This window comes from Festucalex cinctus, chromosome 17, assembly GCF_051991245.1.
Source record: "Festucalex cinctus isolate MCC-2025b chromosome 17, RoL_Fcin_1.0, whole genome shotgun sequence".
Lineage (NCBI taxonomy): Eukaryota > Metazoa > Chordata > Actinopteri > Syngnathiformes > Syngnathidae > Festucalex > Festucalex cinctus.
Genome location: NC_135427.1, coordinates 3,504,377 through 3,530,133, shown reverse-complemented (window position 1 = coordinate 3,530,133; position 25,757 = coordinate 3,504,377). Strand labels below are relative to the sequence as shown.

Sequence of the window (25,757 nt, the reverse complement as noted above, 5' to 3'; positions counted from 1 at the left end):
TTTTACATATACATTTCAATTTGTGTTATACGGAAGCGCATTGCAATCACTTGGGAAAAAATAAATAAATAAAACTCTTGTTTTTCTGACTAATTTTTAGGGGAGCTTTGGTTTTTTTTGTGTGTGTATTTTTTTTAAATTTTCTGTTTTTCCAGATTTTTTTTTCCCGTTTTACTATACATATCTTTTTTCTGTCATAAAAAAATATGGAAAACTGAAAATACACAGTTTTACTACATATTTTTCAGTCATTAAAAAAAAAAAATCTGAAAAAACGGAGGAAGTTAGTCAGAAAACAGAAAAAAATCTGAAAAATGTGGGAAAAAAAAATAATAAAAAAATATATATATATATATATATATATATATATATATATATATATATATATATATATATATATATATATATATATATATAAAATATGCAGAAAAACAGAGAACCATGCTCTGTTTCTCCAATTTTTGTTTTTGTTTTTTGTTAAACCGAACTGAAAACTGAACTCCAAGTGGCGACTTGTTGCAGAATTTATTTTTTTTTAAAATATAATTTCCCCCGTTTTTCTGAGTAAATTTCCCCCCATTTTTCTGAATATTTTTTGTGAGAGAAAAAAGTTTAGTAAAACCGAAAAAAAAAAAAAATCAGAAAAACTGAAGAAAAAAAAATACAATAAAAAACAAAGCTCCCCCAAAAAGTTAAGTCAGAAAAACAGGAGGCTTAATACGCTTCCGTAACAATGGGAGTTATTTAAAAGTGCTGCTGATTAACCCCAAATAAAGATCAGCTATTCTAAAAGAGCCTCCTAGAACAGTAAAACTTTATTTAGGGTTATTCAGAGGAGTTAAATATATTATTTTCCGTCAGTTGAGTTGTTCAGGTTATATATTAACTCATTCACTGCCATTGACGGAAAAAGACGTCAAATGATGCATTTTTTTTCTGGTCTGGCAATGAATGTGTTAATAAATAACTAAAAAAATAATAATCAAAGTGGCCTTTGCAGCTTTCTATTTTCCTGTATGTGACCCTCAGAGGAAAAAGTTTGGACACCCCTGCTGTACATTATATCAACAATTTATAATTGCTTCATTGATTTTTACCATGTTTAACTCATTCACTGCCATTGACGGAAAAAGACGTCAAATAATGCATTTTTTTTTATCTGGTCTGGCAATGAATGTGTTAATATATGGAAAACAATAATAATATAAGAAAAAATGGCATTTGGACAAGGGTGTGTATACTTTTCTTATATACACTGTGATCCCTAGACTGTATTTCGTTAACCTTAATTCACAACCTAACACTATCAAGTTAGACTGACGTACCTGTACGTAACCCGAATGTGAATATTTAGAAGAAAAAAAAAAAAATCAAAAAGGTGCCAGGATTAAAAGAAGATTTAACATAGGAGGCGCTTTTCTTGTTCAATCTCCCGGTAGAAACGGGAGAGCTGTCATTCAGGTAGATGATCTGAGGGGGAAGTCGGAAAGAGAAGCAGGGTCAGTTGGGGCAAAAAAAAAACCTCCTGCTTCGACACTTGTGAAGTGCACCCCCACTTCGATGTTTGAATATTCATTAACATTCCATAAGGTCTTATTTGTTAACATACAGAGTTCATACGTATTCTGTACACGGCCCCGGTCAACACAAAGAGAAAATATGGCTGTCTATCAGAGAAACAGTTCCGCTGCTACGTGTGTGCGTCCGCCAGGAAATGCCCGTGGAGAAAGAGGAAGAGGCGTGGCTACTCGGAGCGTCCCCGCGCCCGCCCCAAAAAAGTGTCGCAAAGGGGAGCAACGACGGGAGAAGTTTGAGGTTTTCGGGGTCAAGAGTGACTGCATAGACAGAATAGTGAGGAGAGGGAGGGGGGCCGAAGCAGGTGGGGGGGGGGGGCTCTACGTTGCGCGTGCGTGCGTGTTTGCGTGTGAGCGGCGTCCGTCCGATCCACGGCCGTCGTGGCGAGCTGGTCCCGGACGTTGTTAGAGATCAGTGAGGCCGAGCGGGACCCTGGTCGGAGGACAGTTTGACCCCCGTCAGACACAGCCAGAAACTGCCGGCGCTGCCCGACAACTCCTGAAAAGACAAACGGGAGCGCCACGTTCAGATACGCCCAAATATGGGCGCTATGACATTGTTTATATCGAAAATGTATATTCTTCGTTTTGAAAAAATCCAAACCTTAGGAGAAATACATTGCATATTTTCATAAAATGTCAATCGTCTGATGCAGATGATTCGCCGATTTAGCAAACTGCTGTAGTATTTTAACGACTGTCAACGAAGACTTAGTCAATGTAATTTTTTATTTTTTTTTGCCTTAAGTATCAGTGGCGTCAGTGTTATAATAGAAACCCATCTCTATTTTTTTTTCCCCATTCAGTGTGATATTATTTTAAGATATATAATGTTCCAAAATTAAAATTATGTATATTTGAAATTTTATATAAAAGAAATAATAAAGTTCTATATTTTTGAGAAAAAGGCATTTTATTTCTATTTATTTTTGTACTTTTTATTATTTATTTATTTTTTTACATATTTTTTTTATTTAATTATTTTATTTGGGGGTTAAAAAAAAGTAATATTTTAGTACTTTGATAGTTTAATAAAACAATACATTTTTGAGGAAAAAAAAATATATTTACAAGAAAAACATTGTATCATTTTAGAAGGGTTGTGCATTTATGAAAAAAAATGTCTACCTGAAATGTTAATATTTGAAATAATATGTAATCTTACCGAAGGAAAAAGTTAGCTTGGTAATACGTAAGAAGAAGGTAGTAATAAATATTAGTAGTCATAAATAAATATTTTGAGAATGAAATTAGATAATCTTGAAAAATAAATAGGTTTTAGAAATATAGTTTAAAAAACAAAGAAATGAAAAAAGAATAAAATTATGTATTTTTAAAAATTTAAGAATTTTACCAGAATAAATTTATATCTTTTTGAGGGGAAAAAGCTGCATAATTTCTCATTTATATTTTGGGGGTTTGTTTTTAGGAAAAAAAAAGTTGTAATGAAACATGAAAAAAAATAACGTGAGAAATAAAGTAGTTTGATTCTTTTGAAAATTAACTAATTGAATATTTTTGAAGAAAAAAATTATATATTCCAAAAGAAAAGTCAAAATCTAACTACAATAAAAAAAATTTAATTAACTGGTGAATATTTTTGAAGAAAAAATGTCTATATTAAAAAAAAAGGTGAAAATCTAACTACAATAACATATTATATGTATTTTTGAACAGTCTTCCTAGCATATTTTGAGAAATGAAGTTCTTTTGATATTATTGTTGAAAAATTTTCAACAGAATAAAATATCTTGAAGTCATAATCCTTTATATCACCAAATCTGAAACAATGTACATTGTTAGATAGCAGAGAGGAGCAACACAGTGTGATGTTTACCTGTGAGGCGGAGGAGGGAGGTGGTGATGAAGGTGTTGGTGATGAAGAGGATGGAGGAGGTGATGGCGGTGGAAAAGCGACAGGGACTCAGGACAGAGGAAGCAAGCAATGGGAGGAGGCGGCACTGACATCAGCCCGCTTGGCCTTGGAGACGAGACAGAGAGACAGAGAGAAGAAGAAGAAGAAGACACGAGACGACGAAACGAGGAGGGAAGCAGAGTGTTGTCATGCCGAGCCACAAGGGGGCGGCGGAGCGCGGTACTCACAAAGCTGCGGGTGGCGGTCAGGCGGGCGTGGCGCGGGGTCACCACCACCGTGCCGCTCAGGCTGCGTCCCATTCTCCTCGGGTTGTCCCCCTCGTCGACTGGCCCCGCCCCCAAACGCAGACCCTGCAACATCATTGGCTGCAGGGACAAATAAACAAGGACATGTCGATCATGTGGATAGAAAAGGCGACGACAAAGGCAAAATGTAGGTAGGGCTGTGCAATTAATCGAAATTCAATTTCAATTTTTACACTCCACAATTACATAATCAGCATAATCGTAAAAAAAAAAAAAACTAAGAAAAAACTAACATTATTCAACTTTTTGAGTTGTTTAAATTTATACATTTGCACCTTTTTTTTTTAATTTTAAAATAACTAATTAAATAAATTTTGTTTCATCCAAAAGGAACTCGCATATTCATAGTGTTTCAAAGAACTTTATTTGCCTTAATATTTTTTGTTTTTTTTAATGTTTAAACATTTTCTTGTTTTATACCAAAAAATAAATGATGTCCTACTGCAGTACACATGCTGTACTCCGACTTTGTTTTTGCCAACATAATTAAATAAATAAATACATAAATAAATACATATTATAAATTTCTGTTTCGTCCAAAAGGAACTTAAATAATTATAGTGTTTCTATTTTTTTTTAATTAGTCTTATTATTTTTAAATGTATAAATATTTTCTTGTTTTGTATCAAAAAAACAAATGATCGTTCTACTGCATTTTTTTGCCAATATATATATATATATATTTATGTATTTATTATTATAAATATATATTATTATAAATTCTGTGTTTGGTGCAAAATGTTTATTTTTTCAAATTGGTGTTAATATTTTTATATTTTCAACATTTTCTTGTTTTGTATCAAAGATAAATAATCGAATAATCGAAAATAGATGAATAATCGTGATTTCAATTATTGCCAAAATAATCGAGCAGCCCTAGGCGAGGGTATGATGGAGGTTGGGGTTTCACCTTGTTGAGGTAGGTGGGGGTGCTGGCGCCGTCCGGCCCAAACACGCTCCTCTCCATGTCTGCGTTGGGGGTTCTGGAGCGAGCTTGCCCTCCGACCCTGGAAATGAGCCGCTCGGACGGGCTGCATCCTACACGGGAACAACGACCATATTAGGAGTGTTAGTCATGTGCTAATTGGCTGAAATCGTTATTGCGCAAGGTGAAAACACGTCACGTGGTTACCTGTCCTCCCAGCCTGCAGACTGGCCTGGTAAAGGGTGTCAAGCTCTGTTAGCGCCGTTAGCGCAGTTAGCTCCGGCTCCTCGCGCTCATCGCCGTGTTGCCCCGAGGCACGCTGGGAGCCGTAGTTCCCCCGAGCCGGGTGCCGACCAGGCCTGGGCGCTTGCGACGGGATGGTAGCGTAGCGGTCCGGCGGGGTGTCGTAAGGCGTCACCATGGCGTCGGGGCGATCGAGACTCCAGGAGGACCAATGGCGGGTGGCTCCGTCGGCGGGCGGCCAAGGCTGGGGGGCAGAGGCGGAACCGGGCTGGGGGGGCTGCCAGAGAGGCGTGATCGGTTTGGGAGGCGGCGGCGGCGGAGGAGGAGGAGGGGGGAGCGTGACGGGCGCCTCCCAAAAGCGCAGCGGCAGCGACGGCAGGGAAATGGCCAAGTGCCTCCCCAGGGGTCTGACGCTCACCCCCCCGGCCTGGAGCAACTCGCACAGCCTCACCCCCCCGCCGGCGTCGCCGGAGGGGGCGCACGGGTGGGCGATGCTGAGGGTGAGCGCCGGACGGGGAGGAGCCAGCGGGTGGCGATATGGTGGAGGGGGCGGGTCCTGGCTGGGAGGTGCGTCCTGATTGGCCGCCTGGTCCTCTTCCTCCTCCTGATTGGGCGTCAGCAGTACTTGGACCGGGCCAGGCTGTTCACTGGAGGAAAAAAAACAAAAACAAAAAAACAGTTGGTTTGACGTCAAGTGCTTTGTGGGAAGGTCACAACAAACTCACGGTCGGGTAAACACTCACGCACACACACATAAGGACTGGCGAAGTATGGCAGGGTTTCTCAAACTTCATTTTTCCAAACTCCCAACTCATAATACAAACGCAAATTAAACATAGCTACCATGAATGTCTTTAATGAGAAAATAACGCTTCTTAGTATTGTAGTTCATAAACACATCCAATGATAACAGAATTTAATTAACTGTAAGAATTTAATGGTTTGTGCTTTATGATTCATCTTGTAGCTCCATCTAGTTTGAGCGTCTTTGCCACCAGGGGGCAGTATAATACAGACATGCAGATATACAGTACATGGCCATGGTCATAATTGCTCAATAAGCTGCAGAAATTTATTTATTTATTACAGAGGTTAAAGAATATATATGCCGGTGAGGACTGTTTTATTTTCTCTTTTTCTGTTTTTTTATTTAGTTTGACAGTAAGCTTCAACTGGGAGTGAAAATAAAGAGCTTGAAGATGCTTTTTAAGAATTGTACAGTATCTGCCAAACTGTTGCTGTTTTTAAAATAAATTTAAAAAACAAAAAAAAAAAGCAATGGCTTATATATGTTGAAAAACTGTATACAGCGAAATGCGATAGGAATTAAAAAGTTGCCTCTTTAAAAAATAAGAGAAAAAAAGTTGTTATAAAAAAAAAAAATGTTAAGATTTTTTTCGATCAAGAAAAAACTTTTTTTTTTTTTAAGTATGGATAGCAGGTGTTCTCATACTTTTACAGCGGTGAAATCTTTCCAAGGACCCCGTCATATTCCTAACAGTTAAAGGGAATAAAAAGTTAATATTTTGTCTGTAATTAATTTCATACTTTCTTTCTTTTTCACGTACAAATACCTGTTTTTCTAGGTTTTGGTCATGTGACATTCACAAGCTGAGCTGTGATTGGTTGCCTGAGCCCCTTGTGATGTCATTTTCAGTCGAAAAGAAAGTTGCAAAATGTGTTTTAAAAGGTACTAATTGTACATGGAAAAATAATACAAATATTACATTTATTATAGGTAAAATATTCAAGTTTGACTGCCAAAAATGGTTAAATAAGTATCCCTTTAATCATAAAGTACCATTTACCATAATGTAAAAATAAATAAATACATAAATAAATAAATAAATAAATAAATAAATAATAAAAAATACAAATAAAAGCTGTTTTTGGTTTCTGAGAACGATACAATTTTAGCAACTATGCTATCAGGCTAACAATAACGTAGCCTATTTTCAAGAGAAGTTGCAATATTACCGTAACAAATTTCAAGAAAAAATGTTGCAAAGTTATGAGAATAAAGTAAAAAATAAAAATAAAATTCAGACAAAAAAAAAAAAAAAAAAAAAAGAGGTATTTTGGCAGGACAAAAAAAAATCATTTTTCTGAGAATAATGTCATAGTTTTCAAAGATAGTCTTAATATTATGCTATTGACGTCAATGTTTACAAGGGACAAAAGTCATATTTTAACAATAAATTTACACAAATACAAATTTATTTATAAATTTATTGCAAATCATTTTCTGGAACCCAAGTTGCCAGCTGACGGACCCCCGGGGACCCACGGGGCCCCAGTTTGAGAACCTCTGCTTGTATGGAATTTCAGCGCCAGGCACGAGCACAGCGCACGCACTTCTTGATGCCAGCATATCATGCGCCTTCATCAAACTTTCCAAACAGCCATCTTAGAGCAGCGCGCCGGCGTTGTACGTCAACGCCGCGCAAAGTCATTCGCTCTCAGCAGGCCGTCGTCTCGCGTTATTGATTTACATGCAGGCAAATGACGTATGCGCGACATTAGCGGATCCTATTTGCGCGTCTTATCTGCGTGTGTGTATGTGAACAGCTTGTGCATCATTTTTTTTGCTTTTTATATGTGTGTATGGGTGTGCGCACGTGCAAGCGCCCCTACTCCTTGCATCAACTCTTTTCAGCCTTAGTAATTACCCAGCAAGCTTTGCAGCAGCGGCTATAAATCAGACGCTAGTGTTGATCAATAGAAGAGAGGTGGGATGTAAAATATAAAAAAAAAAAAAAAAAAAAGAGCTTTTCCCCCCTCTTCTTCTCTGCGAACAATTTGGCTTGAACAGTAAATTCGTAGCTTTGAATGGGTGAGGAAACTATTTCATAAAATATTAAGCACAATTTTGAGCCATGTGATCTCTCCCTGACAATCAGCAAAGGATTAAAATGTATAGATTTACAAAAAAAAAAAAAAAAAAAAAAAAAAAGTCTAGGTACCCTAACTCTGTGGGAATTGAACTTTTTCTAAGTATCACTGTCCCACGCCCACTTACATATACATAATTTATCATCATTACCAGGTGTCTGATACTGCTCGGTGGCACAGTTGGTAAAGTACATTGTCCAGTAACCAGGATGTTATAATTTCATAATTTATCTCTCAATTTACTTCATAAGCATTCCACATGCACATAGAACACAAGAACCATAGTGATTGTTAGTACAATAAAAAAAATGTATCTATTTTATTATTATTGTTAAAATTTGAATATAAAATAAAATAAATTAAATTAAAATATTTTTTTATGGTGTAGAAATGTTTTTCAGTTTAAATGTTGATTTAGTTTCATAAACATTTGTTGTTGTTTTTTTAATGGGGAAAAAAATTAAAGCATTTTTTCACTTAAAAAAAAAAATTCAAATGTGTGGGGTTATGTCACTGTCTTAAAGGGATACTTCACTTATTTAGCTCATTATCGCAATAAAAAGATAAGATAAGTATTTTGTCTATAATTAATTTAATACTTTCATTATTTTTCATGTAAAATTAGTACCCTTAAAAACACATTTTGCAACTTGCTGTCGACTCAAAATGACATCACAAATTCAGATATGGGATTGCTACAAGTGCAGCTCTTTACCTAGAAAAGGCTTTAAAATGTTATTGAATGATTCAATTTAACTTTTTTTTTTAAAGACTTAGACATACTTTCTATTTATTAAAGGGATATTTTACTTATTTAGCCATTTTTGGCCAACCAAACATGAATATATTGCCTATAATAAATTTGATATTTTCATTATTTTTCATGTACAAGTAGTACCTTGACAAACACATTTTGCAACTTGCTGTCGACTGAAAATGACATCACAACGTGCTCAGGTAACCAATCACAGCTCACCTGTTTTCTAGGTTTGGTCATGTGACATTCACAAGCTGAGCTGTGATTGGTTACCTGAGCACGTTGTGATGTCATTTTCAGTCGACAGCAAGTTGCAAAATGTGTTTGTCAAGGTACTACTTGTACATGAAAAATAATGAAAATATCAAATTTATTATAGGCAATATATTCATGTTTGGTTGCCCAAAAATGGCTAAATAAGTAAAATATCCCTTTAATAAATAGAAAGTATGTCTAATTCTTTTAAAAAAAAGTTAAATTGAATCATTCAATAACATTTTAAAGCCTTTTCTAGGTAAAGAGCTGCACTTGTAGCAATCCCATGTCTGAATTTGATGCCTTCGGGGTCTGTGCAAATTGAAACATTGTCACCCTCAAGCACAGCAGCAAAACACACAACACGACACAAAACAAGTGCAACCGTCGTGGCACGACAGGACAGAGCGGCACAAAACGGAAAAGCAGTGAAGCACACGCAGGAAATAAAAAGACAACTTTTTTTTTTTCTGAGCCCAGCCAAGCAAGATGGATGACAACAAAGGACACGCAAACACACGCACGCACACAGACGAGGAGTCCGGCAGGGATCGTGTCGGGAGGCGGGAGGGCCTTTTTTTTTTTTTTTGCGGGCGGCGTGTATACCTGCGAGGCCCCTGCGGGCGGGGGGCGTTTCCTGACTCCCGTGGCTGCGCTTCCTGTTCCTGCCTGCCTTTGAGCGGGCCGCCAGCGCTCCTCATGCACGCGGCTACGGCCGAGCCGCTCGGAGCGCTGGCGTCATGCGGGGGCCTGAGCACAGCTGAACCCGCGACAGGGTCGAGGGAAGGGGGGGAAAGAGGACAGAGTGATGAGGAAGGAGAGGATGACAAAAGAGGAGAGAGAAGCAGATAGAGTGGTTATGTTGTTATATGAGGAAGGGGGGTCGGCATGCATATTTGGCAACGGACATCTGAACGCAACGCTGACTGTTACAGGTGTACCTAATCAAGCGTCTGGCGAGTGGTTATGCATCAAGACCGCGGTTAACTCATTTACTCCCAATAACGTATAAATACGTTTTTTTTTATGTTCAAAGTGTCCCAAAGACGTATTTATGCGTTTTTTTTTTTTGTTTTTTAATGCTAGAGCAAACAGAAGGCTTTGATGCAGCCTCTCAACTGCAAAGAACGGTTGCAGAAATGGTAGTTATTACACAAACGGCCAGCAGTTGGCAGCAGAGCAAAGGAGATCAAACAGGGCCATCTAGAAAAAAAGCTCAAGTACTTATAATTTTAAATAGATTTGCGAAAACTGATGAAACTTAGCTCTCTTCTAATGCTAATTGCTGCAAAACGGAAACAAACGTATAAATACGTTCTATTTCAAATGTTTTAAGTGTCCCAAAGACGTATTTATGTGTTTTATGTTTTTTTGTTTCTTTTTTTTTTATGCTAGAGCATACAGAAGGCTTTGATGCTTGATGCAGCCTCTCAACTGAAGAGAACGGGTGGGGGAAAAAAAATCTAGTAATTACAAAAACGGCCAGCAGGAGGCAGCAGAGTATAAGAGATCAACCAGGGCCATGTTGAAAACAAGCTGTTTCCCCACAATTCTAACCAGATTTGTGAATAATTTTGAAACTTAGCTAATGCTAATGCTAATTTCTGCAAAATGTAAACAGATAAAAACATACTTTCTTTCTTTTGATAGGTTCCATGCTTTTATAGCAATAAAACACAATATTCTGTGGCCCTTGCAAAATCAGTCAAAATCCAGTAAAACAGCCGGGAGCGAACGGGATTGCGAAATGTGAAAAAGGCGGCGAGTGAATGAGTTAATAAGTCAAAACTTCAAGGTCAAGAGACTGTTTCGAGGGTCCTCGATACGGACGCCGCACGCCGGAGCAAACGCTTACGCAAGCGCGGCGATCGCGAAGCCATCTGTCCGCTCGCTTGCCGTCCTCACACTTCATCAAGGTTGCGTGTACTCGCAGCGGCGTGTGTTTTAGTTTCATCAACGCACACGCGCACGCACACGACAGACAGGGCACAAATCTAATAATCCCGCATAAAGATTTACTTAGTGCGGAGCTGGGGTGGCGGGGGGGGGGAACCTTCACACCTGCAGTTCAGAGAAGGCACGTAACACAAATACACGTCTTCCTGCCTAAGTGATGACTCCTTTTGCTAAGCTTTTCGATGTAGGCCACAAACATGCACACATAAATATCCTTATTTGGCCATCTCTACTGTACACACAAATACATGTATGTCCCTACGAGGACCATATTTTGCAACGTTTTTGCTGTAGGCCAGGGGTCAGCAACCTGCTCTGTCAAAGAAAGACATTTTAGGCCAACTAAATCAGCAAAAATGTGCACGGAGCTGCAAAACATTTGAAGATTGGGAGGAAGGAACTTTGGACTTTTTTGGGGGAGAGGGTAATTTTTCAGACTTTTTTTTTTTTTTTTTTTTTTTTTTTTTTTTTTTACAAAAAAAAAAGAAGACATTTTTGGCAATTTTATTAACATAGGGTAATTTTCTGCCTACCTTCTTCATATTTTGGACATTTTATTGCTTTTTTTTTTTTTTAAGTAACTTTTTTCTGCCTTTTTTGCTACCAATTTCCTGACTTTTTGGCATTTTTGTGGACATTTTACGGTAATTTGGGATTTCTTTTTTTTGTGTTTTTATGGTTACTTTTTGAGCACCTTTCCTGTCTTTTCTTAAATCAGTTTTCCGATCTTTTTTTTTTGGCAATTTTGTGGCCATTTTATGGTAATTTTCGTGATTTTTTTTTTTTTGCTTTTGTTTTCTGGATATTATATGGATACTTTTTGAACATTTTCTTTTCTGCCCTTTTAATTAAATTCTTTGACATTTTGTGGCAATTTCATGGACATGTTATGGTCATTTTCTGCTTTTCCGCCTTCCTATTTTGGACATTTTATTGCTTTTTTTTTATGCCTCTTTTGCTACCAATTTCCTGACTTTTTGGCATTTTTGTGGACATTTTACGGTAATTTGGGATTTCTTTTTTTGTGTTTGGACATTTTTATGGTTACTTTTTGAGCACCTTTCCTGTCTTTTCTTAAATCAGTTTTCTGATCTTTTTTTTGTGGCAATTTTGTGGCCATTTTATGGTAATTTTCGTGATTTTTTTTTTTTTGCTTTTGTTTTCTGGATATTGTATGGATACTTTTTGAACATTTTCTTTTCTACCCTTTTAATTAAATTCTTTGACATTTTGTGGAAATTTCATGGACATGTTATGGTCATTTTCTGCTTTTCCGCCTTCCTATTTTGGACATTTTATTGCTTTTTTTTTTTATGCCTCTTTTGCTACCAATTTCCTGACTTTTTGGCATTTTTGTGGACATTTTACGGTAATTTGGGATTTCTTTTTTTGTGTTTGGACATTTTCATGGTTACTTTTTGAGCACCTTTCCTGTCTTTTCTTAAATCAGTTTTCTGATCTTTTTTTTTTGGCAATTTTGTGGCCATTTTATGGTAATTTTCGTGATTTTTTTTTTTTTGCTTTTGTTTTCTGGATATTGTATGGATACTTTTTGAACATTTTCTTTTCTGCCCTTTTAATTAAATTCGCTTTTGTCAAAATGCCCCACGTATCGGTAATTTTTGACATATTTTTACCGTATATTATTTTCTGTCTCATGCAGTGAGCCAGCCGCCATCTTGTCCCACTTACTGCTGGGCCGATGGCAAGCCCAGCTTTCATTAGATTGACAGCCAATGGGCTGCATTTCGCTGGCTCCTTCCTGCTGGCATTCGGCCGCCTCCTCTTCCTTTTTTTGCTCGAACGCGAATGTTCGCCGCAACCTGCTACTTGCTTGTACTAGCGGAGACAGAGCCCAGAGTATGGAAAACAAATAGAATATGAAAGCATTTTTCTGGCGCGTAGAAACCTTGCCAAACACAAACATTCCTTACCCTGCCAACAACTTCAAGGAGTTAGCGCAGTTTGTAAGAAGCTAACGCTATTACTTCACTTAGCAGCAATTGGCCATCACATTGCATTACTGGTGGATGCTAATTAGTGTCGCGGTGTAGGCAGATGACATCGCCAATAGAGGTGGGCGGATTGATCCAAATATTGAAGTCAATATCGATATCGGATCGAAACTGGTACTAACATATCGATCTAGTAGTTTAGTTTCAGTTTTGCTGTTTTATGCACTGCTGCGGTTTGGTCAAACAGATAACGGGCATATCACATCATATCATATCATATATGTGTTTCGATCGTGTGCCATCACCTGACTTAGTATCTCATCTTTGTAGTAGATTGTATGTATTGTACTTGAAAAAAGATTTTTTTTGGTAGGCCTATGTTGTTTTATATTTGTTGTCGCATGAACATCTTGTTTATTTAGGTTGAAAAAGAAGTGATGAAGGCAGCATTTTTAGTTATTTTTTGTATTTGTAGTTTCTGAACAGCATATAATTGGCGAAAAAGTATCTATCGATATCGGCGATACTGTCCCTCTATTTACTTGGCATCGGATCAATACCAAAATTTGCAGTATTACACACCACTAATCGCCAAATACAATGTCAGTGCCTTAGCATTGCAATATCATTGTTATCAAAAACGAATGCTAATGCTAATCTGCGCTAGCTAACACTGCAGCTGTGATTACCTCTTGACTTTTGAGGATTGTGCTTTGGAAATTCAACCATTCTAGCTGCCAAGTCATCGATGAAGAAATTTGGTGTGGGCATGGTCGTCATATTGCATCAAGATAATTGAAGAATTACTCGTGTTTGACACTTTCAAGCAACACTAAGGAACTTTCATTTTACGTTGATCATGGCGATGCCATATGGACAAAAGCGGTAATGTTATCCCTGAAGGAAGACCACATTTCCCATGAGGACAAGCGTGTATTATTTTATTTTTTGGTGGTTTCATCGGAAGAGTTATGAAAATATTTTATTCAGGTTAAAAAGTTCCTTAGTGCGACTTTAAGAGTGGGCAGGAGCTCCAGGGCCCCAACTATTTGTTTACAATTATTTAAAAGTCTATTTTCCATAATATATCCCCTTTATATGATGCATTTAAGGATTGTGTCATTTAAAAAAAAAAAAAAAAAAAGGGATTTAAGGCTTTTGGTTTAAAAAAAAAAAAAAAATCAGCACATTCAAAACTTTTTTTAAGGCTCCGTAGACAATTCTTGCAAAACCTCCAAAATCCGCATTCCGCACGCCGCGCTCACACCACCAAAGGTCAGTGTGACATGGAGGTCGGCGGATGTGTGTTTGTGTGTAACAAAAAGCTGAGCGGTGAAGGGGGTTACCAAATGGAGAGACAGACGAGCAGATGGGACCGAGGACAAGAGAGGAGGTCAGACAGACATTTACAGACGCGAGTGACCTCGCGACCAAACGACACGCTTTCGTAGTGACATCACACGAGCCAAAATTTATCGTTAGAGTGACGACTACGAGCCAAAGACGTGTGCGTTGGTCGTACCCTGATGCTGGAGCTGATCCAGGTCCATGAATTTGCTAGGTTTGGGGTTGAAGCCCATGGCCGCCTCCTGCTCTGCCTCCTTGCGCTTCTGCTGCTCCTGCTGGCGGGCTCTCCTGGCCACCTCCTCCTGGAGCTCGTCCAGCTCGCTGCGCCCTGAGACGGACAAATCAGTGGCAAGACATTTGCTGAGAATCTTTGGGGAAGTTGTTGGTTATGGTAGCAGTTAGGGGTGTGAATTGCCTAGTACCTGACGATTCGATTCGTATCACGATTCACAGGTCACGATTCGATTCGATACCGATTAATCCCGATACGAATTTATAAGTCGATTGTTGCGATTTTTTTTCATTCAAATTTAGAAAATACTAATCAGTAAGCTTGTAGAGTGTAAGATTTATATGAAAATGTATTATTTATTTATCTGAAATTTCAGTCTTATAGAGGTTGTAATCTGTTTCATGTTTGAACAGCATTAAAATAAAAATATTAAGGCTTAATGTTCCGTTCATATAACATTCTTCCATGCTCAAGGTGTGAATCCTAACCCGAAGTCAGACGTTTTGTTGAATATTTTTCCATTAAAAATGGAAGTTTAAAAATCGATTCACACACACAAAAAAAAAAAAGGTAATGATGATAAGACGTTGAATCGGTAAGACTACCGAATGAACAATTCTGAGCTCTTAAAAAAAAAAAAAAAAAAAAAAAATCGCTTTTTTTTTTTTTATTGAATCGATTCGAGAATCGCGCGATGTAGTATCGCGATATATCGCCGAATCGATTTTTTTTAACACCCCTAGTAGCAGTGGTGGGGGCATACTTTGTTTTTCAAACATTTCTATACTTTTATGCCTTTGTCATTTCTGGCATTTTTGGCAATTTTCATAATATTATAGTCATTTTCTGCCTCTCTTTTTTGGGGGGGGGGGACATTTTATAGCGATTTAAAAAAAAATTTTTTTTTTTTTTTTTTCTGGTGTTTTTGCTATCAATTTTCTGACATTTTTGGCAATTTTGTGGACATTTTATGCTCATTTTCTACCTTCTTTTGTTTTGGGACATTTCATGGTAACTTTTTGAATGTTTTCTTTGTGCCTTTTTTAAAGTCAATTTCCCTTTTTTTGGACATTTTATGACTATTGACATTTTTGCTATAAATTTTCTGACATTTTTGGCAATTTTGTGGACATTTTATGCAAATTTTCTACCTTTCTTCTTTTGTTTTTGGACATTTTATGGTTATTTTTGTACACTTTCTTTTCTGCCTTTTAAAAATGAATTTCTCTGACATTTTTGGCAATTTTGTGGACATTTTATGCTAATTTTCTACCTTCTTTTGTTTTGGGACATTTCATGGTAACTTTTTGAACGTATACTTTGTGCCTTTTTTAAAGTCAATTGACCTTTTTTTTTTGGGGACATTTTATGGCTATTATTTGACATTTTTGCTATCAATTTTCTGACATTTTTGGCAATTTTGTGGACATTTTATGCTCATTTTCTACCTTTCTTCTTTTGTTTTTGGACATTTTATGGTTATTTTTGTACACTTTCTTTTCTGCCTTTTAAAAATGAATTTCTCTGACATTTTTGGCAATTTTGTTCTTTTCCTCTTCCTTTTTTTTTTAGGTAATTTTGAAAACTTTTTCATCTACCTTTCGTCTCTTTTTCTGACATCAATTTGGCTGACATTTTTTGAACATTTAATTATTCATTTTTAAAAATGTAAATCAATAATGAATTTAATATTTTATCTAAAAAATAAAAAACAAATATGTAAAAAAAAAAAATTTATTTCTACTAATGTTATTTTTTTAAGAGATCCATAGTGAGCCATAGGAGAGAGACTAAAGAGCCACATGTGCTTGCACACCCTTATTCTGGGTTTGAGTTTTTCAGGAACGACCTAAGCAATTTTGGTTAGGTTTGAAAAAGCTCCACTTTATATTAATGAACCAAAACATGAGAATAGTACGAGCACTACCAGAGTTGGTGGCGCTACACCGGCCAGGCAAAGGTAGCTCCTGCAGAATGGCACCGCTGCTCTTTGACTTGGGCACTGAGCGCCATGAGGGTCCGGACATCAGTGCCCGTTTCTGTTGCCCAACCTCCCTGATGGATTAAAAAAAAAAAAAAAAAAAGTATTGATTGAATTATTTAGCCGGCTATATTACATGTGTTGTCCTACCTATCAGGGCTGCTGCTGTTCCTCTCGCTGCTTTCGTAGCCGCTCTCCATCCTCTGTATCAGGCGGGGCTGGTGCTCCACCCCCCTCAGAGGTGGAGGGGCAGGGGGGCCCATCGTCCGTCCCAGAGATCTGGGCTGCCCAACCAGCCCAAATCTCGCCTCCAGCTCTGCAACCTCCCTGCCCTCCGGAGGCTGCGAGCTCCGCGGGGTGGGCGTGGTGGGCCGCGCGCAGGGTAACGGCGGCTGGGGTGGCGGCGGGTGAGAGGGTCCCGGTAGGGTGTGGTAGCCCTGAGAGCTGATCCGCTGGTTGTGGCCCGAGAAGATGCTGTCGATGTTCAGTGCTTCTCTCCGGGGCCTCCAGGTGGGGCGGTAGCAGCCACCAGAGGAACTGAACCACAAATAGAGGTCTTGTCAGTCCCTTCCTGACTACCAATTAGCGGCCATGTTTAGGATAGTGAGCAATTCTGGCTTCATCTATCCTTCCTTCCTTCCTTTAGTTTTTCCTCTGGTCTCTTGAGATCTCCCTAATCTGTTGGAATTTAGAAGTTACTGAGGTTGGTGACAGATTCTGGTTGGTGCTGGATTTCACTTTGCTTCATCTTTCTTTCCTTTGATCTTTCCTCTGGTCTCCTGACCTACTTTCTGAATTTCACGACTCTGGCGAGACTCTGAAGTATCCGGTTAAGGTTAACCTTTATTAGGTTTCAGGTGTACTAAGGAGCACAAACTCAAACGCATGCACACAAAAAAAGAGAGAGAAATGATGATGACATGTTGAATCGGTAAGAACAATAAATAGTGAGCTCTCAAAAAAAAAAAAAAAAAAAAAAAAAACAGTGATAGCGAGCATTTTTATTCAAGCATTGCTTCCCGGCACTTGATCAGTACCTGGACTTGCTCTCGCTGCTGGTGCTCTCATCCTCCCAGTGGGGAGCCCCGACCCCGCTCTCGCAGCCTCCCACCCCCGAAGAGGAGGAGGAGGACAGGGGCCGAGAGGAGGACGAGGAGGAGGTGAGCGGCCGGCGTGACGAGAGCAGGAAGACGGCCGTCTCCTTGTACTCCTGCAGGGGGGGGGAGGGAGGCCGGGGAGGGCCCTCCACTGCTGACTCTGTAGGGGGGGAGGATTTAGCTCATAAGGGGGAGGAAGGATCTCATGTGTGTAAGGCTTCAAATTAAAAGTAGGGTTTCAAACAAGGATTTAGATTTCAATTTAGGGTACTGAACCAGGGTTAATATTTGAAAACATTGTTTCAAGACTTGGTTTAAAATTTTGAAATTAGGGTTTCAAACAACGTTGAGGGCAGCGGTGTCCAAACTTTTTCATTTGAGGGCCACATGCAGAAAATCAGGAGGACGCAAGGGCCACATCATGTTATGAAGAGAAATTGTGTTTAGTCCTAAAAATTGTACAAATAATTTATTTGTTCTTTTGCATATTTAGAAAAAATGCTGCAGTATATAAACCAATTTATTTGTAATATGGCAGTAGGGTTATTATAGTTTTGGAATTTTTCATTTTAGTTAGTTTTTTATTAGTTTTCAGGGTGGTTCTGTTAGTTTTTATTAGTTTTAGTTCCTTAATAAATGCTTAGTTTTAGTTTAGTTTTAGTTAGTTTCAGTATTAGTTTTAGTTATTTATTTAAATGTGTTTGTGTTATTCTTTTTAAATGTGTTTTACTTGTGCACAATATTAAAAAAAACACCATGGGAGCGACGTCATCTGAAAGTGCTTTTCTATTGGCTGTTGCTAGATGACATCACTTCTGTGTGACATACTTTCAAATGTCATTATCCCAGTTGATATCAAAATAAATCTACTAAAAATCACACCAAAGACTAACACGAAGTATATTTTTGCTATAATTATGGTTTGCTCGTTTTTTAAATATAAAATGTAATTGGTTAGTTTTCGTTTTTTTTAAAAGCATTTTCGTTTTTATTTTATTTCGTTAACGAAATTGTTTTTTAAATTTTAGTTTATTTAATTAGTTTTAGTTAACTAAAATAACCTTTAATAGCACCTGTGTTTTTCGACACCCTCCCTTGTTACTTTGACCATCTCCAAACATTTTTATTTTATTTGAACTGAGTCAAATGTCATTTTTAGCATATGTCGCGGGCCACTAAAAGATGGACGGCGGGCCGCAAATGGCCCCCGGGCCGTAGTTTGGACACCCCTGGTTTAGGGCTTCAAATAAGGGTTTCAAATTTGGGTTAGGATTTCAAATTGAGGTTTTGAGCTTGGGTTAAGGTTTCAGACCAGGCTTAAGGGGTTCAAAATGGATTTTAAATCTTGGGTTAAAGTTTTAATTTGACGAGGATCAAAGTTTGAAATGAGGGTTTCAAACCAAGGTTAGAGTTTCAAACAAGGACCTTGACCTGGTTTCAAACTAGGATTATAGTTTCACTTTAGGTGTTTCAAACCAGGGTCCCATGCTAGCTAGCTAGCTAGCGACGCGCCATTGTACGGCTAAAGCTCAGCAAAGCACGAAACCGTACCTCCTGTGTCGGCAGCGTGCGACGGCGTTCCAAGATCGTAGTTGCAGACCACGGTGGTCTGGGAGTCGCTGGACAGGTGGCTGCCCGTGGACTGGTGCAGCGGCCGGCTGCGGTAGGCGCGGTGGCTGGAGCTGTCCGTCGACGAGTCCGTGCGGGTGTCGCTGGAAATGGACGGCTCCCGACCTAAAGGGAGACCTTTGGCGGTTAATCCCCGGCTCCCATATGTTGAGGAGAAATGATGTCGGGGGGGGGGGGGGGGGATTAGGAGGTTGAAGGTCGACCTCCGGATGATCGACGCACGTGTGTAATCCAAGGGTGGGCAAATGTTTGAGCTCAAGTGCTGCATTTGTTTCGTTTTGTTTCAACTGGCAGACTATTCGAAGATGAGGTGATACAATATGACATAATAACCTAATAACCATCCATCCAGTCAGTGAGCTGGAGCCTATCCTGGTTGATTTAAGACAGGGGTGTCCAAACTACGGCCCAGGGGCCATTTGCGGCCCGCCATACATTTGTCGGCGGCCCGCGGCAAATACTAAAAATAATTTTTCAATGCTGCTTAACAAAAAAGGGGTGGATTAAACATTTCTAGCTATGCAAAGACACAAATTTTCAGCTAATAATTAAGTTCCAGAAATAAAAGTAGTTTCATCCACTTGTTTCTTAGTGTCAACGTCCAATTTGTGAAAACATCACGTTAATTAATGGTTAATTATTAATGGGGAAAAAAATGTGAAAACATCAAATTAATGGTTGTTAAGTGTGGTCAGTTGACGGCCGATTGTTCTTGTGGTTCAGAATGTCAAGTTGGGATCAGCTGCTGCTCAGTGGAGAGGCATATCTATTATAGTGGCACACAGGGGTCGCTATTTGCCTTGTTCGCAGTTTTCAATAAGTAACTGTACATTGTATCAACAATTATAATTGCTTCATTGATTTTTACCATGTTTAACTCATTCACTGCCATGGACGGAAAAAGACGTCAAATGATGATTTTTATTTTTATTTGCTGGTCTGGCAATGAATGTGTTAATAAATAACTTTAAAAAAATCAAAATGGCCCTTGCAGCTTTCTATTTTTCTGTATGTGGCCCTCAGAGGAAAAAGTTTGTGCACCCCTGATTTAAGATGAGAGCCAGGGTACACTATATTTTGCATGAGAAAAATCTAGGGCTGAACAACTTTCTATAAATCATAAATAAGACCACAATAGAAGCAAATCTGTGGTTTTTATAACTGTATCCTTTGGTGCTGCAGCTAATCCGTGACATCATACTGGTTTGGCATCATAGTTTGTGGCATAGTTGTGGTTTAAATGAAACATTTGTAGAGGGAGCGAGTCGGTAACTTGAGGTTTTCCCGCAATTTGCAGCAGTCCCTATCACCTGCACTGCGATGTGATGTTCGTCGGCGCGTGTACCCGAGTCTTCGCTGTCGTAGCCGGCCCTGCTGCTGCAGTGCTGGAGCTCCAGCGGCGGGTCGGAGCCGGCGCAGGGGCTGGCGCTCTCCTGCAGTATCACCGGCGTCCCACGGGGGTCGGCGTAGAGCAGCAGCAGGGGCTGATAATGGCCTTTGATACAGCGGGACACCACGTCCTTCCACTTAGGACCGATCTGGAGACACACAGGAACCCCCGCTTTCGCCCTTAGTCGCACGTATGTAAATGAATCCATATTAAGAGAGACCATGTTGAATTTATCGCCCGAAGCAGAAGGTCAGACACATCTGCAGTGTTGCTATCATGTGAGCAAGGACGTATACAGTACATTCACTTACGCTGATTGGCACCTTCTTACACACCACTCACATCTAAACGACCTCAACACACAATCACATGTGGAGACAAACGCACGCACGGGCACACGCGCAGATGTAGTCACCTCTTTGACGTGGGCATCGTCGAAGTACATCCATTTGCGTATCTTGGTCTGGAAGAAGAAGGTGGAGTAGTGCTTGCCGTAGTAGCACACCATGCCCACCAAGTAGAGCTCTGCCTGGCGAGCCCGCTCCTCTGTCACACGGTAGAACAACTACAGCGAGGGAGGGAGAGAGAGAGGGAGGGATGCGGGGAAGAGAGGGAGAGGTGTGCAGCGTGAGACAGATGAGTTCACGTGAATGCCAGCAGCAGTTTTTTTTCTTTTTTCTTTTTGTTCTCTTTGTACCTCAATGCCGTATGCAGTAATCCTGCGCACCAACATTTTCCAATAGATTGTGATATTTTGGTTAATTTAAAGTAATAGATAAAAAAATCAATCATAACAAGGATTGTGTTTTTAATAATTGCGTTATATTTATATTTGGTTTTGTGTATATTATATGCAGCACATTAAAGCTTAAACCAAAAAGTATAATATTAAATGTGCATGTAATTTTTAAAAATTGTTTTTATATTTTAATTATTTAAAATATATAGATAATGATTTATAGTACTTTTTTTAACACGTTTTTATGAATTTATATTAATTTTTCTGACAAGGATAATCTATTTCTAATATTTAAAATTTAACTTCGGTAATTGCACACACAATATAAATTTTGTTTTTACTGTTATTGTTTTATGGTAAGAATTACAGGAAATCTATTTTAAAAATGTGATTATGGTTTTCCAAAATTTTGGTTATCTCTAAACGTAAAAATGCAGAAATAAGTTTTATGTATGTCTGTATATTATATATACCGTAGTACTGTATAATAATTTTATACAACATGATTTTATTAAATTGTATTAATTTGTCTGACAGAATTAATATTTATAATAGTTTGTTGTCAATGTTTCTAATACATTGTGGTTATCAACAGTGCATGCATAATAAAATAATCAATAATTAAAAAATTAGTTTGTATCATATGTTTATACATGTACATGTATATGTATGTATATTTATTACTTTTCATTATTTTAATTTATATAGAAAATGTGTGGCTGGATTGATGTTTTACATGGATTAGATTACATGGTTCAACAGAAGTTACAAATATTTTTATTTTAGTTTTATTAATTTCTAAATATAAATATGTAAACTCTATAAATGTGGAGAAACACCCAAAATACAGTAGACAAAAGTCTTCTCTTTATTGTGGAATTACTCCATCATAAGTTGAACTCCACCACTGTTCTTCTGGAATCATTTTTGGACCATGAAATGAAAACGCTTCCTTGGATGGGTTTAGTCTGGCGAAACACAATCACATACAGTACACCAGTGACCTTCATCCTAAAAATGTCCCAGTCCAAAAATTCTGTCAAGTCTTTCCAGAATAGTGGAAACTGTTATAGCAACTCACCAGGTGCCCTTCTCCATTTTCCCTCTAATATATTGTATTAATATTCCGAACGAGCCAGATTCTACGGCTTTCTTTTGTCTGAAAACCCGAAGCCATTCAGCGGAATTGCGCGTTAAGCGGCGCATTGTCTCATTTAAGAGGCACGACGCACGTAATTATCCAGATTGTCCTCTATTTATCGCAAATGGGCTAATCATCTCAGCGACGGAGAAAAGACCAAAAGAAACGGCGACGGGAAGTGGAAGGCGGTGCGGCGGGGGCATATGGATCCACTTCTTGTGACAAAAAAAGCACAAAAAAAGGCATCACGCCTGTGACAACAAGCTTCATCTTCTCGGGGATGAGGGATGACAGACAGCAGGCGGAGAAAAGCCGACATGATGGAAGGAGGAGTTGGCAGCGGTGGTGGTGTTGGTATGGGGGGGGGGGGGGGGTGTAGAAGAACTTGACACGCTATAATGCTGACTTATGCATTATTCATGGGAATCACTTTAGAATGAGTGTGCCTGAGATGTTACAGCGGCATTGAAATGCGCCGACATCGCTCGGTCATGACACTGCTTTGCGGCACGTGTGTGTATGTGCGTGAGAGGGCCGCCCGAGGAATAACGTGTAAATGTCTGTGCTCTGTCGATGTATTTGACTCATTTACTCCCAATAACGTATAAATACGTTTTTTTAATGTTCTAAGTGTCCCAAAGACGTATTTATACGTTTTTTGGGGTTTTTTTTTTTTTTGTGCTCGAGCATACAGAAGGCTTTGATGCAGCCTCTCAACTGCAAAGAACGGTTGCAGAAATGGTAGTTATTACACAAATGGCCAGCAGGTGGCAGCAGAGCAAAGGAGATCAACCAGGGCCATGTTGCAAAAAAAGCTCAATTACTTACAATTTTAAATAGATTTGTGAAAACTGATGAAACTTAGCTCTCTTCTAATGCTAATTGCTGCAAAACGGAAGCAGATAGAAACATACTTTTTTTTTTCCTGATGAATGAAGAGACTTTAATCTTTCTTTTTGTAGCTTCCATGCTTTTATAGCAATTGAACACAATATTCTGTGGGCCTTGCAAAATCAGTCAAAATCCAGTAAAACAGCCGGGAGCAAACGGGATTGCGAAATGTGAAAATGGCGGCGAGTGAATGAGTTAATGGGATCCAATACCAAAACACAGCCCTCGGTGTTAAGTCTTAAGGTGGTTAAAAGAAGCGTTGCCTCAGTGATAGCGGGCAAAACAATCAGTCCACCTGTGGGCCAAACAAGCATTCCCTCAGTGATATATGTCTCAAGGTGGCAAAACAAGCGCTCCCTCCATCATCTCTTAAAGTGGGCAAAACAAGCACTCTTTCAATCATGGTGCAGCTGTCAAAAAAAAAGGGGGTCCTTTAGTGTCATGCCTTAAGGTGGGCCAAACAAGTGCTCCCTCAGGTCGTCATGAAGAGATTAAAAAACAAGCACTGCCTTGGTGATACGTCTTAAAATACTAAAACCAGCATTTCTTCGGTGATATGTCTTAAGGTGGGTAAAATAATCATTCACTCCGTGGGCCAAACAAACGTGAACTCAGTGATATGATTTAAGCTGGGCAAAACAAGCATATCCTTAGGGCTATGTCTTAAAGTTGACCAATCAAGCACCCCTTCAATCATATGTCTAAAGGTGGCAAATAATAAATAAATGGCACTGCCTCAATCGTCTATATTAAGGTCGACTAAACAAGCGCTCTCTCACTGATGTGCATCTATGCGGTGAACTCATTCACTGGCCTCAGTGGACCAATTTTTAAAGCACAACCCATGAAATGTGTCAAAATCCAACTGCACAAGCGGGTGAGAAAAGGTGCCCCGTTGGCATGACAACCGCAGCCCCTCCTCCTCCCGTTGCCACGCTGTCCTCAGTCCACCAGGTTTTCATCAGCTCAGGCCACTAACCGCCTCCCTGTCCTCAATCCCAAGGTTACTCCCTTTGTGGGAGCGCCACCTTTGGAGGTCAGAGGTGCAACTTTTTCATATTCAGTCCGAGTGAAGCATGTCAGAAAAATCTTGGGTGAAAAAAAAAAAAAACGGCAGTGTATAATACAAAAATAGATTTAAAAAAAATTATTAAAAAAACAAGTGCTCCCTCAGTAGCATGGTGCATGAAATAAGTCAGAGCAGTATCTCAAGATTGGTGTAAAAAATGTTTTGACTCTATGTAACAAAACACGTGCTCTTAGTGTTCTCTTAGGGCAGGGGTGTCCAAACTTTTTCCTCTGAGGGCCACATACAGAAAAATAGAAAGCTGCAAGGGCCACTTTGATTTTTTTTTTTTTTTAAGTTATTTATTAACACATTCATTGCCAGACCAGCAAAAAAATCATAATTTTACGTCTTTTTCCGTCCATGGCAGTGAATGAGTTAAACATGGTAAAAATCAATGAAGCAATTGTAAATTGTTGATATAATGTACTGTGTTACTTATTGAAAATTGCTAACAGTCACAAGGCAAATAGTGACCCGTGTTGACATTCTGAACCACAAGAACAATCTGTCCTCAACTGACCACACTTAATTAACAACCATTAATGTGATGTTTTCACATTTTTTTCCATTAATAATTAACCATTAATTAATGTGATGTTGACACTAAGAAACAAGTGGATGAAACTATTTTTATTTCTGGAACTGAATTATTAGCTGCAAATTTGTGTCTTTGCATAGCTAGAAATGTTTAATCTAACCGCTTTTTTTTTTCTTTTTTTTTTTTTTAATAAAACAGCATTGAAAAATTATTTTTAATATTTGGCCGTAGTTTGGAAACCCCTGTCTTAGGGTGTAAAAACAAGCAACACCCTCTTTGATATGACTTAAGTTAGAGAAATCAAACACTCCTTCTGTGGATGTAACATTCTTAAAAGTGGGCAAAATAAATCTAATGGTCAGTGATATGACGTTAACACATTGCTTTGTAATACAAATTACTGCCACCTACTGGCCTGGAGTGGAAGAGGCTCACTTACATCTCCCAAGCGCAGGCAGGTGCCCAGGCTGTGGATGACGTCCTCAGCCAGGTCCGAGTGGTCCGAGTCCCACACCAGCCCGATAGACACGATCTCCGGCGAGTTCATCAGCACGCGGCGGATGCGCAACACTTCCCCGCAATTACTCTGGGAGGGTAAAAAGACAAAAGTATTGAAACAATTTTCAATTCCTGTGCGTCCTTTTCATCATAACTTGATGTTAACTCATTTACTCCCAATAACGTATAAATACGTTTTTGTTAATGTTCTAAGTGTCCCAAAGACGTATTTATACGTTTTAGTTTTTTGTTATTATGCTAGAGCATACAGAAGGCTTTGATGCAGCCTCTCAACTGCAGAAATGGTAGTTATTACACAAACGGCCAGCAGGTGGCAGCAGAGCAAAGGAGATCAACCAGGACCATCTAGGAAAAAAGCTAACTTACTCACAATTTTAAATAGATTTGTGAAAACTGATGAAACTTAGCTCTCTTCTAATGCTAATTGCTGAAAAACGGAAAGAGAT

At 38.8% G+C, this 25,757-nt stretch overlaps 1 protein-coding gene across 4 annotated transcripts in view; it reads right to left on the bottom strand.

Annotated features, from left to right (window-relative positions):
• Window positions 1–376: 376 nt before the first annotated feature.
• Window positions 377–25,757, bottom strand: part of usp54b (ubiquitin specific peptidase 54b) — a 51,091-nt gene continuing 25,710 nt past the window's right edge. For 3 of the 4 annotated variants that reach the window (XM_077503385.1, XM_077503387.1, XM_077503386.1), the window contains 13 exons: window positions 25,232–25,378; window positions 20,830–20,979; window positions 20,370–20,562; window positions 18,947–19,129; window positions 17,336–17,555; window positions 16,449–16,835; window positions 16,245–16,372; window positions 14,261–14,413; window positions 9,434–9,587; window positions 4,888–5,570; window positions 4,666–4,793; window positions 3,678–3,815; window positions 377–2,073 (listed from right to left, as the gene is read on the bottom strand). In XM_077503385.1, the coding sequence (XP_077359511.1) occupies window positions 1,987–2,073; window positions 3,678–3,815; window positions 4,666–4,793; window positions 4,888–5,570; window positions 9,434–9,587; window positions 14,261–14,413; window positions 16,245–16,372; window positions 16,449–16,835; window positions 17,336–17,555; window positions 18,947–19,129; window positions 20,370–20,562; window positions 20,830–20,979; window positions 25,232–25,378 (2,751 nt within the window). In that variant the 3' untranslated portion in view covers window positions 377–1,986. Of the gene's footprint in view, window positions 2,074–3,411; window positions 3,556–3,677; window positions 3,816–4,665; window positions 4,794–4,887; window positions 5,571–9,433; window positions 9,588–14,260; window positions 14,414–16,244; window positions 16,373–16,448; window positions 16,836–17,335; window positions 17,556–18,946; window positions 19,130–20,369; window positions 20,563–20,829; window positions 20,980–25,231; window positions 25,379–25,757 lie in introns of all 4 variants that reach the window. The other variant, XR_013279531.1, reaches the window with a different exon arrangement.